Source organism: Phyllostomus hastatus, unplaced genomic scaffold (assembly GCF_019186645.2).
Source record: "Phyllostomus hastatus isolate PE091 unplaced genomic scaffold, TTU_PhHast_1.1 phas_contig_159, whole genome shotgun sequence".
Taxonomy (NCBI): Eukaryota; Metazoa; Chordata; class Mammalia; order Chiroptera; family Phyllostomidae; genus Phyllostomus; species Phyllostomus hastatus.
In genome coordinates, this window is record NW_025333640.1 from 2,271,643 (window position 1) to 2,290,945 (window position 19,303).

At 47.7% G+C, this 19,303-nt stretch overlaps 1 protein-coding gene across 1 annotated transcript in view; it reads right to left on the minus strand.

Annotated features, from left to right (window-relative positions):
* Positions 1 to 330: 330 nt before the first annotated feature.
* Positions 331 to 19,303, minus strand: part of CHAF1A (chromatin assembly factor 1 subunit A) — a 31,461-nt gene continuing 12,488 nt past the window's right edge. Inside the window, exons 4-15 of the mRNA XM_045831167.1 lie at positions 18,013 to 18,069; positions 15,666 to 15,895; positions 15,349 to 15,409; positions 14,855 to 14,923; positions 9,883 to 10,109; positions 9,172 to 9,340; positions 8,911 to 8,991; positions 8,082 to 8,174; positions 6,705 to 6,957; positions 5,620 to 6,110; positions 1,511 to 1,607; positions 331 to 822 (exon numbers count right to left, since the gene is read on the minus strand). Coding sequence (XP_045687123.1) covers positions 719 to 822; positions 1,511 to 1,607; positions 5,620 to 6,110; positions 6,705 to 6,957; positions 8,082 to 8,174; positions 8,911 to 8,991; positions 9,172 to 9,340; positions 9,883 to 10,109; positions 14,855 to 14,923; positions 15,349 to 15,409; positions 15,666 to 15,895; positions 18,013 to 18,069 — 1,932 coding nt within the window. The 3' untranslated portion in view covers positions 331 to 718. The remainder of the gene's footprint in view (positions 823 to 1,510; positions 1,608 to 5,619; positions 6,111 to 6,704; positions 6,958 to 8,081; positions 8,175 to 8,910; positions 8,992 to 9,171; positions 9,341 to 9,882; positions 10,110 to 14,854; positions 14,924 to 15,348; positions 15,410 to 15,665; positions 15,896 to 18,012; positions 18,070 to 19,303) is intronic.

Below are 19,303 nucleotides of genomic sequence, written 5' to 3' on the forward strand. Positions count from 1 at the left end.
CTGACCCAGAAGTCCATCTGGAAGCCAACACTCAGAGGCCCAGAGTAGGTCCTATTCCCCTCCCAAGGGGCAGGAGGGATGGATGGGTAGGAGTACCTACCTGCTGAGAAGCCCCACCCTGAACTAGGTCACTGGGGAGGTGGGAGATTTCACAACAGAGATGGGACAGTGCTTTTGCGGAGTGGAAAGCTTAAGACATGCCACAGCACCGTACGTGGGGTGTAAGGAGTGAACACCTGGTAGCACAGCACAGGGCATGAACTCAAGCCACGGGTGAAGGCACACACCCACTCACAGAAACAATGGGTTGAAAAGATGACAGACACCAAGTCAGGACTAGACAGTAAGTTTATACATGTTCATGTCAGGTCCCAGTGCTAAGCTGCACCAGCAGGGCTCCAATTCATTTATAAGCATTTCATCATAGTGCCTGCTCAGGGTCCTCAGGGCAAGATTAGGCTTCCCTGTACAGGCCAACATATTGCGATAATGCTTTATTAAAGGGCAGAATAATACGCAACTTTGGGGGAAAAGTTTTTACAAATATCAAAAAGAATGAACCAAGCATCCTATATACTTTCCATCCCTTAGTGGGGGATGGGTATGCAAAGCAGGACAAAGTGCTCTTTACACAGGAATCGTAGGACTTTCAAGTATCTGAGAAGCATCTGAGAAAACCCTAACCATTCTACATACACACAGGGGCCAACTGGGGTGCTCAGGAGGGGCCAAGTGAGCTGGAGGGCGCGGGGCTGTCACTGGTGTCCACTCCCTCAGGCCTTCCAGCTCCAGGAATGGTTCCACATGGGTCCTGGACCTCTTCTGCAAGGCAAGACAGGCAGGGGCTTCAGCCGGCTGTACCTGTGTCCCTAGAGCCTGAAACAGCTCTGAGGGCCTTCTTGGGGTAAGATGCGCCCACCTACCCCATCCAACTGTGGTCAGAGAAGGAGCATGGCTGTAGCCCCAGGCCCCTTCCCACCTTCTAGACAGATGTAGTCCCTCACCCCCTCCAGCCAGATCCTGTCACTCTTCAGCTCAGAGAGGAAGAGCCAAATCTTGGCCTGAAGTTCCATGCCCAAGGTGAGGAAACCAGGGCACCCAGGCCGAATGGCTCTGTCAAGGATCACCGGACATCAAGCTCCCTGAGCCGGCATCACTGCTGCCCTCCTTTTCCCTGCAGAAGCTCAGTTTAGAGGTAACTCGCTGGTGCCAAGCCTCCACCTTGCCAGCTCTCTCTCTGACACCTCCCATCCACCCTTCACCTTGGTGGCAATCAACCTTCAATTCTTTGGTTTCTTAAAAGTAACTTAGGGAACAAAGTCAGACCCTCCAGATCTTGACTGGACTCAACTGCCTAGCCCCACCATTAGACCAGCCCACCCAGTGCCTTTCTGTACATTATGTGCAAGTGAGCCAGGTAAAAAGTCGCGGGGGTGGGGGTGGGGGTGGGGGGCGGGTGTCTTCCCCACAGCTGCCAGCCTATGGGAGGAGGGTCTGGGGCCGTTCTCACCAGCAACATCTGAGATGTCCATCATTACACAGTCGCCATCCTCTTCCTCCTCTTCCTCTGTGTCTGCCTGGAAGCCATCCAGGTCCCCAGCTCCTATCTGAATAGACAGGGGGGCATGGGCTGTCAGTACAGGCACTTCGGGGCAGACCAGTATGTGACCCCTCCTGCTACAGGTGCCCACTTGCCTGACCCCTCTACCTGTTTCAGCAACACACTGAAGGAATCCATTTGATAGCCAGTGACCAAAGGAAACTGTGGGAAGGTCCCTCCAATGAAGCTCTGAAAACTACCACCATCGTATTTACCTTAATAAAATATAATTTGTGAACTGCTTTGAATTAAAAGTCTGGGTTTCTGGTTTAGTTTGAAAGGAAAATTGATAAGGCACAGGCTTTCTCTACATTTATTATTTGAAATCAATGGCTGAGAGCTCAGTTGGTCAGTGCTTTCTCTGTCCCTTCTGTCTGAGACCTGACAACTCTCAATTTGTGCTTGAACCAGTTTGGCCTGTGCGGTACACCATCCGATTAACCAGACGGAAGTCAGGACAGTGGGAGAGCGGGGCTAGAACTTCCAACAAGGTTCCTGGGCTGTTTTCACTGGCGTTCAGCAGAGGAGACAGAAGGGCAAGATGGAAGGTAGCAGGACCGATTTTAAACATCAACCACCTACACACATTTACTCCTCCTGTAAACAAACAAAGGGAACCAGCAGAGGAGGTAGGATCAGATTTCAACAGAGGGGCTACTTCTCAAAACACTTCAAAATTCCTCTGCTACAAAAGCCTCTGTTTGCCTGGAAAAGGGATGACAGAGCAGCAAGATTTGCACATGCGGTTCCCGGCCTGGATGGCAGACCGGGCTCGAGTTTGCAGCAGCATCAGTTCCTGGTGTGTATGCTCCACAGCCAGACTCCCTGGCGGCTGGAGGACCGCTGAGACAGGAACAGCCCCCAGAGCAAAAGCAGGAGCTGCCACAGTAAGATGCTGGGGGCAATGTCTAACAACCTGTTCTAAAGAACTGGCTGACTGAGAATAGCAGACAGTTCGGCTCTCAACTATGCATTGTTGGGAGTGTTTGTTTGGATCTGTTAAACAAAAGGAACAGACATTTCATAGCCTTTCCTGGTCATGGGACCCTCCAAACAAGAAACATAAGTTTAGGGGACGCACCATCATAACCCCGCACACACAGGACAGGTTACTATTCTACAGTGGGATTTTGGGTGACACTGAGTGCGCTGTGCTGAGTGGCCAGCAGCTTAGTGTGAGGGGAAAGCTCCGCACCCCACTGTCGCTGTTGCATGCAGCAGATGCAGAGATGGAAAGGGGGGGCATGTGGAACAGGCAGGGGTTAGGGAGACGTTCAGCAATTGTTAAGAACTATGGCAGTGTAACACTTGTCTTAGTTTTGCTTTGATAACAGAATATATTTGACTGAAAAGGAGAAGCAGAACCTCTCCCCATATTAAAATAAAACCAAGGCCCAGATCTGAGTCACTTTGGTGCCACAGACATTTGGTGGCAGAGTTGGCTGGCGTCTCAACCATCCACAAGTGCTCACTCTTCCGGTAATACTTGTGACCCCAGGGTTCATGATAACTTAAATCTAAATAAAGATTTAAAAACATTCACACACATTCATAGTTTAGGTCCGACTACTTCCAATGGTGCAGAAACAGTAGTTAGCAGCTTTACCAAAACGTAGGAGGAGGTGTTCCACATGCTCCTCCAGTCCTCCCTTCTAGAAAGTTATGCCTGCCCTCCACTTTGGGTAGGTGCAGTGTGCTGGCAGGCCCTGCTCATGCAGCCCCCTGCCCAAGACAGAACTGGAGTTTTATTGGGGGAGGAGGGTGGTCAGGTCTTATTTCCCAGCCTCTCTTGCAACCCGCAGTGGCTGTGCCTAGGTGTTTTGGCCAGACAGATACAGGTGGAAGTCGGCTGCGGTGGGTGTCCCTTTCCAGCTAAATGGGCTGTCTCCCCAGGGAGGGTTCAGCCACCCTCCTCCTGCTGGCAGGCCACACACTAAGGAAGGAGGGAGCGGGAGAGAGGAGGACTCAGCTACTGGACTAGGAAGTTACACAAGCTCAGGACTTGTTGCTGCAGACAAATTCCCACAACATAAGGGCCTATTATCTGAGGCCAAACATAGTTCTGGGGATCTAGTGCTGTCAAGCAGGGTGTTGTAGCTTGAGTGCTCCAAGGAGTAGGGGTGAGTCTGACTGCCCACAGAACCGCTCCCAGAACATCCAAAGAGCCGGTACCCACTGTGCTGGCCCATGCAATGGTCCTGGACCCTTCCCATAGGACTCCCTGAGAAGGGGCTTTGAAATGCAGACTTTAGCCCCCTACCACCTTACTGAATCAGAGTTGTGGGGGCCAGCATGCCCAGATCTCTTAAGGATTTAACCCCCTTCTTGTGGACTGCTTTTGCAGCAAGGAGCTGAGTCCGCACTGACTGTATCATTGGGTGACACGATCTGCTCCACTGATCCCCAGGCATACCTTCCTCCCATATCTACCTCTCACCTGGGAGGGCACATCCTGGCTTAATTAATTCCTGGAGGTCTCAATTACAGGATAAAGCTTCTTACCACCAGAAATGCAGGCATTCACATAAAGTGCCTGGGACAGTGCCTGGTAATAGGGCAAAACAACCACTTGCTACATAGGGCAACATGGGTTATAAACGTGAATGAAAATGATCACAAGGGAAGTGGAGCTCAGGGATATGGCTGTGCTCCCACACAAGACCGTGCAGGATTCCACACCACACCAAAGCAGCAGACAACGGCACAGAGGTGTCTGAGGGAGGGCTGACAGGGCAAAGGCCTTTGAAGGCTGCTTGTGAGCTCACATGAAGAGTGTCTTCCAGCACCAACCATTTTCAAATGAGGAACCCCCAGATGGTTTCAACCAGAGCAGCCACACGAGTCCCTCCTAAGACTGTTTGGGTAACACTAAGATCGACCGTTAAAGGTTCTGTGTGGCTCAAACACCTGATAGATCTAATGATACTCATCACTACGGGCTGAGGTCCAGGGAGAGAAGTGTTTGTGGGTCTGGGGCCCCTGTCTCCTGACCCAGTGGGCTCCCCACATCACCAAGCTGAATCCATAGGCAGGCAGAGCTGTGCACACAAGGCACCTGGCCAGGGTTCTGGAGAGTGGCAGTTGACATTCGGATGTTCTGATGGACCCACTTGCTGTGACAGTTGAAGGTTTATGACGGACAGACATCATTCCAAGAGCAATTTAATTTCTCTTGCCTCCTCACCCTGATGATCACTTTATTTTCTAAGCTGCATAGTAACTCATGTCAGAGGAGCAGGGGGGCCAGAGCGGGGAGTGAAGGGGGTGTACACCAACTCTCCTCCTCCAACACCGCGGCTACAGCCTTCAGAGCACAGCTCCCAGAGCAGCACCACTCTCTGGAAAAGGGCTCTGGACATGAGCAGAAGACTTAGCTCCTACCATGCCTTCATCAAAATGTGTGGCTGGCCCAAAGTGAGGACCCTAAATTGAGGAACCATTGAGCCATGAAAAGACAACATAAAGGACCCAGAAAGGCACATACCTAAGTAAAAGAGCCAATCTGAAAAGCCCACATACTGTATGATTCCCGTGATGTGACATTCTAAAAAAGACAAAACTACAGAGATGGCAAAAGGATCAGCAGTTGCTAAGGGTTAGGATGGAGGATGGAATAGGCAAGACAGAGGATTTTTAGGGCCATGAAATGATTCTGTGTGATACCGTAACGAGGGATACACATCATCACACATCTGTCCAAACCCATGAAACGGACACCAACAGTGAACCCTAATGCCAGCCATGGACCTCGGATGATAATGACGTGTCAAACGTGAGTTCCTCAACTCTTAAAAAGCAAACAGCTCTGCGGGGGACGTCGACGGTGGGAGGGCTGCGTATGTATTGTGGGGTGGGTAGTATGGGAAATCCCTGTACCCTCCCCTTAATTTCGGACAAGTTTGTTGCCTCAGTTGTGCTGTGAATCTAAAACTGCTCTAAAAAACAAGCTTTATTAGAAATAAAAAAGTGACGTTGGGGGCTTCCCTGACCACCCAGCCCCCCCAGCCCCCGTTGCTCACCTGCCCGTCGTGCCTGCGCTTCTTCATGAACTGAGTGATGCACATGCTGCCCGCTGACTTCCTCTTCAGCGAGACGGGTGTCCCCTGGCTGGGCCCTGCAGCCGGGACAGTGCCACTGTCCTCCCTGGTGGCCGAGGGCACCATGGTGACATAATTCCACTGGCACGGTACAGGCAGGTGCTCCTGATCAAAGCTCTTCAGCACCTGTGGGTGGACGTACCAACACATCCTGAAATCGGGCCTCTTCTCATACACTGAGTTCTCAGAAATAATCCGCTTGAGCCTGGCCTTGGAGGGGACAGTGTTGTCCTCACTGGTGGTGGGGGTCTGTGGGCGGGAAGAGCCAGGGCTCGGAGGGCTGGCGGAGCTGTTCTCAGGACTGTTGGTGTCCTTGCTGAGCAGTCCTTGGCGGCAACACTCTTGGAATTCCCGGATGATGACTTTGCTTCCATTCACGTTCCCGTGCAGCAGCGGAAGCAACTGGGCCAAGACTGGTGGGGAGAGGTGGGGATACAGGTGGGTGTCAGACACGGGGAGAAACACAATAAACACTGCACATGGTACCTGAACCTGTCACCAAAATTGAGGGACATGATCAGCTTCAGGTGGCCTTTTAAGGGTACATTTAAGACACAAAGACTTGCTCCGGAAGAGATTCTGGGAAGCCCAAACCTCACAAGGCAGATTCATTCAGATGAAATTATCATGTCTGACTTTATGCACCTGTGTTTCCTCGGTCACGGTCATCGTGCTCTCATTCTGAGGCACCGGTCCTCCCCAGTTCTGAAGAGTGAGGAGGCACAGAGGTGAGAGATATGAGTGACCCTGGGCCAAGCACTCTGGACCTGTGTCCCTCCCTGTTGGTAAAATGGGCTGATTAAACTAGCTACCTTGTACTGCTACTGTGAATATCAGAGAAGAAACAGATGTGTTCAGCAAGTGCTGGCCTTTGTAATTTACTGAAAGAACTTTTAAATTATTAATCCACTCGCCTAAGACGTCTGCCCTTGGCCCTGGACCAACCTGGGCCTCGGAGCAGGTGGGAGCCTGATCCCCTTCTGCCCCTGCCCCAAGCCAGCACTCACTGTGCTGGTCCCTCTTCTCTCTCTTGGAGGCCTTGGGCGTCTGCTCCTCCTCGGAGGGAACTGTCTCTAGAAGGCACGCCGTGAACTGCTCTAGCACCTTCAGGTCGGCGCTGTCATCCTTGTCTGCCGCCCAGATGCAGCCAATCTTCACGGGCTGGAGCACGCGGAACCGCTTTCCCTTGGCTAAAAACTCATCCCACTCCTTGGCCTTCAGCTTCTGGCGGACCTTGTGGTTCTCGGGGTCGGCACATTCCTTGCAGGTGAGAGAGCAGACGCTTACTCAGGGTCCCCACTCCTCTCCACTTCAGGCACTGCACTGCAGTCCCAGCCTTGGGGACCGTGAAGCAGAGAGCTTTTGGGGGCAGTTATTCGAAAAGTCAGGGCCAAGGCAGAAACAGCACCTTCATGGTTCCCACCACGTCCTACTTGTCCCTTCTCTAATATTATAGGAAATGAAACGTGCAGAAAGCTTTTCTAGACTGAATGGTAATTGGCACTCCTGGTGCTTTAGATGCATCTATCCGGTCTGGCTGTGACAATGAGTCACAGGTATACAAGAGGCCGCCAAATTCCACTCTTGATTTTCAGGTTAACATGTGACCCCAGGAGCTGTAGAACTCAACGCCCAGTACAGCCACAGGGCCGGGCCTCTCCCACAACAAATGATACCACTAAGAGATGCTTGTGGGCCCAACAAGACACCAGCCTGCCTCATTGGTCAGAAATGTATATAGGACTCATCCCCATTAAGTCTGACTTTGAGGCAAAGTCATTCTACAGTTTACCACACCTGTCACTGTTTCACCACTACCCCAACACCACAGTTGATAGTCCTTTGGAGCCCTAAAAATGGCTTATGCCAAAGTTCAACCATGTGGCAATATTTAGAAGATGGTGGTGGTGGTGGGCTAAACTTGAAGGGGAATTGAAGGAACCCTCTGGAGAGATGGAAAGTTCTATATTTTATTTCAGGTGGTGATGTTGCCAATTATTAAAACCCATCAAACTGAATAATTAAAATGTGAATGTTCTGTACGTTACTTACACTTTAGCTAAACACATGTTAAAAAAAAAATGTTTGTCAAGCTGACCCACGAACCACAGTCAATCCTTGTCTGGGGTTTCTTCTCAATCCCTCCCATCACTGGGAATTCTCTCCCACTTCCCAGACAAGCCCCAGCACAGGGTCCAGAATTCCCACAGATGACCACCTGTGGGGGATCAGCTTCAGATCTACAAGGAGCAAGATACATGTGGGATCAGCTGTGGGTAGGCTGGGACCCATCGGCACTGTCCCCAGGTTAGCAGGTTAGCACCAAGTTCTGGCTCCAGATTGAGCCCCTCTTTGACCAGCCGCCTCCCCATGCACCCACTCACCTCAGTTACTCCCTCATCCTCAGACAGGTACCCATGGGGCACAAAAAAACCATCATCCTCATCTTCGTCATCTCCTACTTCATCATCATCATCCTTAAAAAAAAAAAAAAAGTATGTTCACATGTAGAAACAATACATGCTTCATTAAAAATTTAAATTTGTAGCCCTGGCAGGTGTGGCTCAGTGGAATGACTGCCAGCCTGCAAACCAAAGGGTCGCTGGTTTGATTCCCAGTCAGGGCACATGCCTGGGTTGTAGGACAGGTCCCAGTTGGGGGCACATGAGAGGCATCAATGTTTCTCTCCCTCTCCCCCCTCCACCAAAATAAATACAATCTTTAAAAAACAAAAAGAGGTTAAAAAAAATCTTTAAATCTGTGGGCCTGGCTAGGTAGCTCAGTTGGTTAGAGTGCTGTCCTGATATACCAAGATTTCAGGTTCAAACCCCAGTCAAGGCACATACAAGAATTGATTAACCAAAACCTCATGAACTAATTCCATTGTACTGCAGTGGGGGACGAGGGCCAGGCAACACACCAAGGACTGAAGTCCCCCAGTAAATCAAGAGGGAGTGGTGGAGACCTGGGTGAACCAGAGTGGGTGTGCCCCATCTAGAAGGGGCGACTGTGCTAGGTGACAACCCACTACTGCCAGGCAGATTAGTGTTGCCAAATAAGGTATTCCAAGAGAAGCTGGAAACCCAGATGTGAGTCGCTGGCTGACATTTTCAGACAACTCTGTAGATGACAGAGAAGCTGCGTGAGTGAATCCAGCCCAGGGCTGCTGCGGTCCTTTGGGAGAAGCTGGGATCATTCCAGGTCCGTACTCACCCCTTCACTGTGAGAGAGAGACTCTCCTGGCTCCTCCTCTTCCCACTCTTCATCGCTGTCTACCTCATAGTCCAGGAGCTTCTGAGAAAACAGACACGCAGTGCGTCACTGCCATCTCTCAGGGTGGGGAGGAAATGGCAGAGCAGAGAAGCTAGAATACTTACGGAATGAGAGAGACGAGTGTAAACAAAGACAAACTGAGAAGGGAAAACTGAAACATAGGTGTGCCCAGACCACTGGCACTTTGGCTTGCAAGCTCACCCTGTCTTGGGCCCAGGGGTCCCTTGGATGGATGACCGTCGTCCTCTTATTCCACGTCCCCCAATATGCTGGTCGGTGATTCTCAGAAAACTGTAAGAGCTTCATCCTGCCAAACTTCTTCCTTTCAGGAACGCCATCTACTTTGCTGCTCTCCACGATCACCACATCACTGAAGGGTAAGACACTGCGCTCAGTCACATGCCTCCCCAGCGACACGATCACCTGGTCTTCCCAAGGAAGCAGGCCACCAACAGTCTACAAGGGCAGGTAACCATTAAGCAGCAACACCCCCTGACCCTGAAGAAGGCTAAGGACATTCACTCCAGAGACACAACACAAGGAGGGGAAACCAGAGTGCTGCCATGCTGCTGCCCCATGGCATGCCTGTGAGCCAGGTCATGGTGAAAAAGTCCATTGGCCAAGAGCAGGGAGCACCCCTCCAGGGAGGCCAGCATTGGAAATGGATCCCTCCCAAGAGAGACTGGGATGCTGAACAGGCCGCCTGCACTCCCAGAGCACACCTCAGAGATTTCAGAGGCTCACAGGAAGCCAAAGAGAGGTCAGACTAAACTCTGAACTGAGGGCTGGAGACATGGGAGGGAGATGACTGGCCCAAGGCCACAGTGGGTCAGCAGCGGACCAGAATCTGTAGTTAGGCCCACTGCACTCTGACTTCTCCAACAGGCAAAGGACAGTCTCCAGGACACTAACCTGTTTAAAAACTCTGCATTCTGGTTAGAAACCACAGTGGGTCCAGACCTGAGGGGCTGCCGGCCTTTTAGATCTTTCAGGAAGGAGAAGTTGTCGCTTTGCTGCTGCAGGAGCTGGTCTAACTGATCACAGAGGTCTTGGTCAAAGGCAATCCGACAACGAGGGGCGAGGACCATGTTCTCTTTAATTTCAAAAGGGGCAAACTTCCCGCAGGAGCCAGCCAGGGTCTGAAATGGAGATAAGATGTGATGGCACACCTGGGTGATGGATGCCACTCAGCAGAGGCATCCAGGTGGGTAAGTCAAAGGACAGATGCCATGCGATGACATTAATACAGGTTTTTGGAACAGGTGAAACTATAGGGACAGAGCAGTGATGGCCACAGGCTGGTGAGGGAAGGAGGGAACTAGCTACAAGGGAGCCATCAGGAGTGATGGAAACACTGCAGATCTTGATCACACAGTTGCTGTGTGGCCTCATACATTGCCGAAACTCATTCAGTGGCGAATTGCTGTAAATTATACCTCAATAAATCTGACTTTCCTTTAAAAATAAAGAACAAAAGAAGACAATGAAGACCTGAGTTGTCACGTGAGGAAACTAAGACTTGGAGAGTGACTAGCTTACCGAGAGATGCACTTCTATGATACAAGATGACCTTCAACATAGGGTCAGTTTCAACACTAAAGGCAGACATGACCCTGAAACACTGGTGTCTGTGTTCTAAGAACCACCCACTATAAATTCTAGGAGGTTTGATTTCCCTGCTCAGGCTCCTTCGGCATCGTTCATGTGTGTGTCAGTGGACCCCAAAGCCGGCAGCATATGAGGGCATAGAAAGCGAGGACGATCTATGTCTATGAAGTCCAACATGAGAGAGCCAACCTTTCATATCAGCAAGGAGAGCGGCTGAGGCCAGCAACCCTCCTCGTGGCCCCACAACAGGGTAATGCAAGGGCTGTCAGGAACTCTGCTGCCCACGCCAGGCCCAAGGTGTTCTACAGGATGGGACCCAGACCCCAGTGTTTTCTTTTTTGTAGTCCATTGGTTATGCTAATACAGTTGTCCTGATTTTCCCTTTGCCACCCCCCATCCAGCCCCCCCACTCTCTTAAGCAGCGCCCCCTCACCATTGTTCATGTCCATGGGTCATGCATAAAAGTTCTTTGGCTGCTCCACTTCCTATACTGTACTTTGCACCCCCATGGCTACTCTGTAACCACCTATTTGTATTTCTTAATCCCCTCACCTCTTCACCCATCCCTGCACCACCTTCCCATCTGGCAACCATCAAAAGGCTCTCCCCAAATCCATGATTCAGTCTCTGTTATGGTTTGCTTAGTTTGTTTTTTAGATCCAGTTGTTGATAGATATGTATTTTTGCCATTTTATTTTCATAGTTTTAATCTACTTCTTAAATAAGTCCCTTTAACATTTCATATAATAATGGTTTGGTGATGATCAACTCCTTAATTTTTTCTTGTCTTGGGAAGCTATCTGCCCTTCAATTCTAAATGATAGCTTTGCTGAGTAGAGCAATCTTGGCTGTAGGTCCCTGTTTTTCAAGACTTTGAATATTTCTTTCTAGTCCCTTCTAGCCTGCAAAGTTTTTTTTTGAGAAATCAGCTTATGGGAACTCCCTTATAGGTAACTAATTTCTTTTCTCTTGCTGCTTTCAAGCCTCTCTTTAATCTTTGGCATTTTAAGTATGATGTGCCTGGGTGTGGGCCTCTTTGCATCCATCTTCTTTGGGACACTCTGTGCTTCCTGGACTTGCACGTCTATTTCATTCACCAAATTAGGGAAGCTTTCTTTTATTTTTTTCCAATAGATCTCCAATTTCTTGCTCTTTCTCTTCTCCTTCTGGTACCTCTACAATGCAAATGTTGGACCTCTTGAAGCTGTTGCAGAGGCTGCTTATACTATCTTAATTTTTTTGTTCCAAATCATTGATTTGATTCTAGGCCTCATCATTCTACTGTTGTTTCCCTATAAATTGTTATTTAAAAGAGTGTTTCCTTCATTTCTGACTTGATCATTTTTATGCTGCTGAGGTCCTCACTAAGTTCCTTGAATATCCTTATAACCAGTGTTTTGAACTCTGCAACTGATAGATTGCTCTTTTTCTGGAATTTTGATCTGTTCTTTCATTTGGGCCATGTTTCCTTTTCTTGTTTTGGCAGCCTCCCTGCATTTGTTTCTGTGTATTAGGTAGAGGTGCTCTGACTCCGTGTCTTGGTAGTATGCCCTACTGTAGTAGGTGTTGTATAGGGTCCAGTGGCACAGCCTCCCCTATTTCCCAAGCTGGGTACCCATTATACACCACTCATGTGGGCTGACCCTAAGCAAACCCTCTTCTTGTAGTGGAACCTTGACTGCTATTGGCAGGTCAATTGGAGGGATTTACCCAGGCCAATCAGCTGCAAGGATTGGCTGTGACCACTGACTACCGCCCTCTGCCCTCTGTGGAGGACCAGTTGTGCAGGGGTAGGGTGGTGGTGGTGCTGACGTGGTCCGTAGCTGTACACTGGGTGCGTGGAGGCTTCGTGTGAGACCGGGACTCCTTGCTCCTGAGATATACTTCCTAAATTTTTATCCACCACACGTTGGTATGGGACCAGCCTGTTTTGCATCTGCACCCCTCCCTCCACCAGTATGGATGGATGTGGGCTTTTTAATTCTATAATTGTCAGACTTCCATTCAACTCGATTTCTGATGGTTCTGAGTGATGACTGTTCTATATTTTAGTTGTAATTTTGATGTGGTTGTGCAAGGAGGAGAGCCATGTCTTCCTATGTCACTATCTTGACCGGAAGTCCCCAGTGTTCTTTAACGCTCCTTGGTGATGCCAACATATACCCAAGGCCAAGAACCAGCTGATTGTTCTAACAAGCAATACTTGGAACACTGAGCACCCATATGGGAAAGGGCCATGCCCCACACTATGAACACAGATTTCCAGTTAGGCTGAGGAACTAGACATAAAAAACAAAACTTAGGCCATGGCTGGCATGGCTCAGTGGATTGAGCGCTGGCCTGCAAACTGAAGGGTAGCCAGTTAAATTCCCAGTCAGGGCACATGCCTGTGTTGTGGGCCAGGTCCTCAGTTGGGGGCGTGTGGGAGATGACCAATCAATGTTTCTCCCCCACCCCCTCTAAAAGTAAATAAATAAAATCTTTTTTTAAAAAAAGGGCAAGTTAACAGACTGAAAGTATTTGTGATGTATATCATCAAGGATGAAAATCCTGGCTATATAAATAACTCCTAGAGACCAGGTTAGAAAGCCAATCCTGTACAGAAATAACATGGCAAATGGTCCTGACTGATGTGACTAAGTGGGTTGTCCCACAAACTGAAGGTTTGCTGCTTAATTCCCGGTTAGGACACATGCCTGGGTTGCGGGCCAGGTATCCTTGATTGGGGATGTGTGAGAGGTGGATGATCGCCGTTTCTCCCCCTTTCTCCCTCCATCCCCTTCTCTCTTAAAAAGCCAAAATAAAAAACATGCTCAACTACACTAGACATCATGAAAAATGTAAAGTGAAACAAGGATATCAATTTTTTACCCATTAGGTTGGCTAAGTTAAAAGAACATTTGACAGAGAGAGATATGACTATGGAAGAACAACCAGAGAGACCCAGGGCTACTGGCTTCGAAGATGGAGGAAGAGGCCACATGCCAAGAAATGCATGCACATTCAGAAGATGAAAAAGACCAGGAGACAGATTCTCCTCTGGAGTCTCCAGCAAGAAACACAGCCCTGCTATAGTTAAAACACTTTCACTTTATGGCCCTGGCTGGTGTGGCTCAGTTAACTGAGCTCCGGCCTGAAAACCAAAGTGTCGCTGGTTCGATTCCTAGTCAGGGCACATGCCTGGGGTGCAGGCCAGGTCCCCAGTAGGGGGCACACAAGAGGCAACCACACACTGATGTTTCTCTCCTTCTCTCCCACCCTTGTCCTCTGTCTAAAAATAAATAAAATCTTGAAGAAAAAATAACAAAAACAACAAAACAAAACTTTGACTTTAGTCCAGTGAAAACTGTTGTACTTCAGATCTGCAGAACCGTGTGGTAATAAATTTGTTATGTTAAGCTTTTAAAAATATAGTTATCACATCCAGTGGTGGTGGCAGGTAGGGAAGATTGTATTTTCATGTTTTGGGGAATATACACCAGCATGTCCTTTTGGGAAGACACTAGGACAATTATGACTACAATCTCACTGAAATGTATACCCTTGGGCCTAGCAGCAAGCCCACCTCCAGGGGGCCATCCAAAAGAAAGGCACCTATGCAGAGAGGCGTGTCAGTGACATTCATGGCACCACTGGTGGGGAGATAGATAGGAGAATGTTCTCTGGACACAGTGATACTATCCACATTATGAAGCATTATGCAGCAACAAAGAATGAAATAGACCTAAGTGTTGACCTGGCAAGAATCCATGTTACAGTGATGCAAACAAAGCAGTAACATTATAAATTCAGATCAATCCTGATTTATATGTATATAATTGCACAAATATACAAGGAGACCTAAATACAGAAATACCTAGAAGGAAACCCTTGCAGCGGAGATGGGTTACCTCTGGAGTACACAGGGAGAAGGGAATGGGGGAATCTGGGGTCTGCACAAGCAGATGAGACTTCAGGGGGTGACTGGGTGCCAGACTGGAGAAGTGGAATTCTGGGTTCTTGTTTTATGCTTCATCTTGCTTCCCAACTTGTGTGTTAAGTCCCAAGGATAAGGGCCAGATTTTCTCACATCTTCCCACACAGCTCCTCACACAGTAACCTCTAAACACGTGGCTTTTAGCAAATGGGCCACTTTTTGCCTTTTCAAGGACATAGCGAGAACTTCTAGGCTCTACCAGGAACAGAAGTTTCTGCTGATCAGAAGATACCCTTTTGTTTTTCCAAAGGAGGAGCCTAACAGCAACAAAAAGCAAGGTCAAAGAAAGCTGCTGCTCACCTTGGGGGCCTGTGGAGTCTTTGGTTTCTGGAAGAATCTTGTGATTTCGGCTTTTTCTGCTTTAATGCGCTGCAATTTAATAGAAGATGAGGAAATGAACAGGAATTGTGTGTGTTCGCAATGCACAAAGGTCCCTAGAACTAAACCCCAACACTTTTAAGTTGAAACATTATTTTGATGTTAATTTTTAAAACTTTTTAAAAACCCATCAATCTCTCAACTGGGTACTAAATAATCTTGAGTGTCAGAGATGCTCTTGTGAGCAGAAAGGCTGGGGCATCAAGCTAGCAGGCATGTGACAGGCCAGCATGACAACAAGCTACAGGAACACATGTACACAGACGACAGCCCCTGTGGAGACAATGGACCTCCCACGACTTAGGGAACACTGGGCAGCAGTAGGCAAAAACCCTGTTTGTGACAATTCTAGGACCAGACCAGCGTATGGAGGTCTCAAACAAACCAGAACATGGATGTTCTGGGAAGATGTCTACCTTTTCCTCTTCTCTCAACCGTTTCTCCTCTTCCTTTTTCCTCTTCTCCTCCAGCTTTGCCCTGTGGGACATGAAATTCGGTTTCAGCCAACCAGAGCCTGATACACACAAAAAGAGCCTGTGTTCCCGGACAAGAACCCACGAGTCAGTTAGGAGTCTGCACAGGTGTCCCCAGAAGACAGAGGCAGGAGGAGAAGGGGGAGTACACCAGGGTTCTGGCTTCTTTTACCCCTTCTTCGGGGAAGATACAGAAAGAGAGGGAAGGAGGCAGTGGCCTTGCCCCAGACCGCTCACACCACCCTGGGTACGACACTCACTCCAGGGCCTCCTGTCGCTCCTTGCGCCGCTCCTCCTTGAGTCGCTGCTTCTCTGCCTTCTCCTTTTCTTCCTTCTCCCTTTTCTCACGCCTCTCCTTCTCCTTCATCTCCTTCTCTTCCTCCCTCTTCTTTCTGGCTTCTTCTTTGACCCGTTTAGCCTCCTCTTTCTGCTTCTCTTTTTCCTCTTTTTTGGCCCGTAACTTCAGCTGCTTGCTCAAACGTTCCTTATCCTGCAGCCAAGAGACAATTTGACAGCTATGCCCCCTGCAGACAGACCTCCAGGGAAGGGTCTGGTCAGCATCATGGAGACAATTAATTCAAGCAGAAAGGGAAAGAATGAAGGAACCAGCTCTAGAAGTCCGATCGATGGTCAAAATGTTTACACGGAAGTGATTTTTCCATCACATTTCCTTCTGTTTGAGAATTAGCTATTGTCACAGGAACTTGTGGGCCATTTAAAATAAGATTCATTTAAAATACCTTCTTTACACATGGAGCGGCGTTAACTTTTTACTTAAAAATGATTAAGTACCCTGGGCTGCCTGTGCTGGGTGCCCACTGTTCTTTTGAACGGCATTTATTTAATCAGAAATCTGTGGTAAAATAAAGATAAACACAGTTTTGCCTCCCTGTCTTTTTTTTTTTGTTTTTTAAGATTTTATTTTTATTTATTTTTTAGAGAGGGGAAGAAAGGGCGAAAGATAGGGAGAAACATCAATATGGGGATGCCTCTCACGCGCCCTCTACAGGGGACCTGGCTGCCACCCAGGCATATGCCCTGACTGGGAATAGAACTAGCCACCGTTTGGTTCTCAGTTCAGCACTCAGTCCATTGAGCTGCACCAGCCAGGCTGCCTCATGCCTTTAAACCAAAAGCTCTTTTGTTTCAATCCTCCCCTAAACCATACCAGATGACAGGGTTTATTTTATTTCTTTTAAAAATGGAAGATTAGATGAGGCAAGGACAGGAAACCAGCTGGGAAAAAAAAAAACTTAAAACAGCAGGGAACTGAGAATGCACTAAAAAATACAAGCAAAAAAATTATTGTTTTAAATCTTTAAAACCATTTCTTAGGATCTGAAAAGAAGGGTGGGTGTGAAGAAAGGATGAAAAGTAATTTGTGTAACTAAGGAGAAAACAGCTAGTGTCTTCGATATTTGTTAAGATGGTCATGTCTTGTTTCAGCACATCAGTCCCTGATTCCAAAGAACTGGCATGTGGCCTGGGGCACTGAGTTATTACAGAATCCATGTGACCAGAAGGGCAGTAAGCCTCTAACACAGCGCAGAGTAACTCTCAAGGACCATTACATTTACCACCAAAGATGGTCTTCCCAAGGTGAGGAGCCCGACAACTCCACCTTTTGGTCTGGGTGTCCGATTATGCCTTGTCTCTAGAGAATATTCTACCCTTTGCCCTGGTAACCCTTTGGTTGTTTTAGTAAAAGCCATGGAGGCTGTTATTTAGAGATGTATGAATGTTTGCCAAGTATCCTCAGAATCTTCACTTGACACTTAGAGTACTTAAGATAATGTCTGATCTGGATCGAGAAATGAGACTAACAGCTCCCCACTGCTCATTAAGAAGGCAGAAGGCTCTGGAAAGCAAGGGTCAATTAGATAAAACAGGTCTCTTCAGCCATATTTGAGTCTAGTCTCCACTTCCACCCATGTGTGGCCATCTCTAAAATCGCAGGGGAGAATGAGATACACTCTAAAGAAGCCATCAAAATCAGACCCACAAAAACCAAAGACAGCCAAAAGGTGGACAGCACAGGAAGCACCGGTGAACCCACAGCCAATTGTTATCAGTGCCCCTTCCATGAGCTGGCATAGGAAGGGAGAAAAACTGGCCTTCTGTTTTTCACAGTAGTAAGAAAAATCTTGCATGCACTGCTGTGTACAAAACTTGGTGATCCCTAGATAAGAGAATCCACAGCTCTGCAGTGCACCACTAAGTAGTAATCACCCATCTCTGTAGGGGCCATAAAAATGCTACAGCACCAGGGAAGGAATGGAACTTAATTAAACTCTATTCGTAGGAGGTTGCCATGCAGGGAAAGGGAGTAGGTTCATGTGTAGACAATTTTAAGCTACAATTGGATACACAAATATTACTATAATAATAATAGCTTGGAAAGGCTACATGCAAAGACAGGCTTTAGCAAAGCTAAAAATGATGCAATCTATGATACCCAGTTATATAAAATGAAGCAAGAGCCACAGTGAGGGTCAGGATAAACTGGGAGAAGTAAAAACTGGGCTGAGGGAAGCACAAAGGATTCAGCTTATAGTTAATGTAAAAAGCACAGCAGGTTAATTTTCTTTATCAGGGAAAATGTCTTACTCTTTGTAGTTTCATCTTGTTCTTCTCAGCAGAACCTTTGACCAAGTTCTTAGTTATCTGAAACGAAAGACATATACCTTTAAATATGGGTTGTTTCAGTCACTGTAACACACTGCAATCCTGGGGGGTGGGGGAAAGAAGGAAACAAGAGACACACACTATTAAGAACTCCTTTGTGGCCCTGGCCAGGTAGATCAATTGGTTACAGTATCATCCTGACACATCAAGGTTGCAGGTTTAATCCCCAGTCAGGGCACATAAAGAAAAAAAACAACAACGAATGCATAAGTAAGTAGAACAATAAATTGATGTTTCTCTTTCTCTGACAATTAAAAAAAAGAACTTCTTGCTCTGGCTTGGATGGACTGAGCTCTACCCTACGAACTGAAACATTGCTGGTTTGATTCCCAGTCAGTGCACATGTCTGGGTTGCAGGCCAAATCCCCAGTTGGGGGTGAGCAAGAGACAACTGATCAATGTTTCTCTCCCTTTCCCTCTCTTTCTAAAAAAGAAATAATAAAATCTTAAAAAATAAAAAAGAACTTTGCAAAACAAGAAAAATGAAAACCTTTCCAGGTTTTCAGTTATATGAAATGAAGTTTCCACCATATAGAGTTCATACATTTTATGATTTCCACCATATAGAGTTCATACATTTTATGATTTCCAGGTAACCAGTTTCCACCATATAGAGTTCACACATTTTATGATTTCCACCATAAAATGTCTTAGGGGAGGGTCATACACTCCAATGACTTACACACATGTGCATTGGGGATAAGAAGGGAAATGGGGGACGGGCAGATGACATGAATGAATGACAGAGGCCAAACACAAAGAAAACATGGCAAGCTGGAAAATAAAAGCAATGCAGATGACATGCAGTGGTCACCTGCAAGATTTGCAGCCAACTAGATATGATGCAACCTGGCAAAAGAGGACGGAGCTCTTATAGGCAATTCCTAAGAGAGAATTGTCAATTTTACAGGTAATATTTAAAAACTAACACTATGTGGCCCTGGCCAGGTCAGTCAGCTGGCTGGAGCACTGTCCCAGTGAGCCAAGGTTGCAGGTTCGACCCCAATCAGGGCACATATAGGAGTCAACCAGTGAATGCATAGATGGGTGGAACAGCAAGTCAATATTTCTTTCTCCCTCCCTTCCTTTCTCTCTAAAATCAATAACAAAAATATAGCAGCCAGCCTGGTATGGTTTAGTGGATTGAGTACCAGCCTGTGCATCGAAAGGTAGCTGGTTTAATTCCCGGTCAGGGCACACGCCTGAGTTGTAG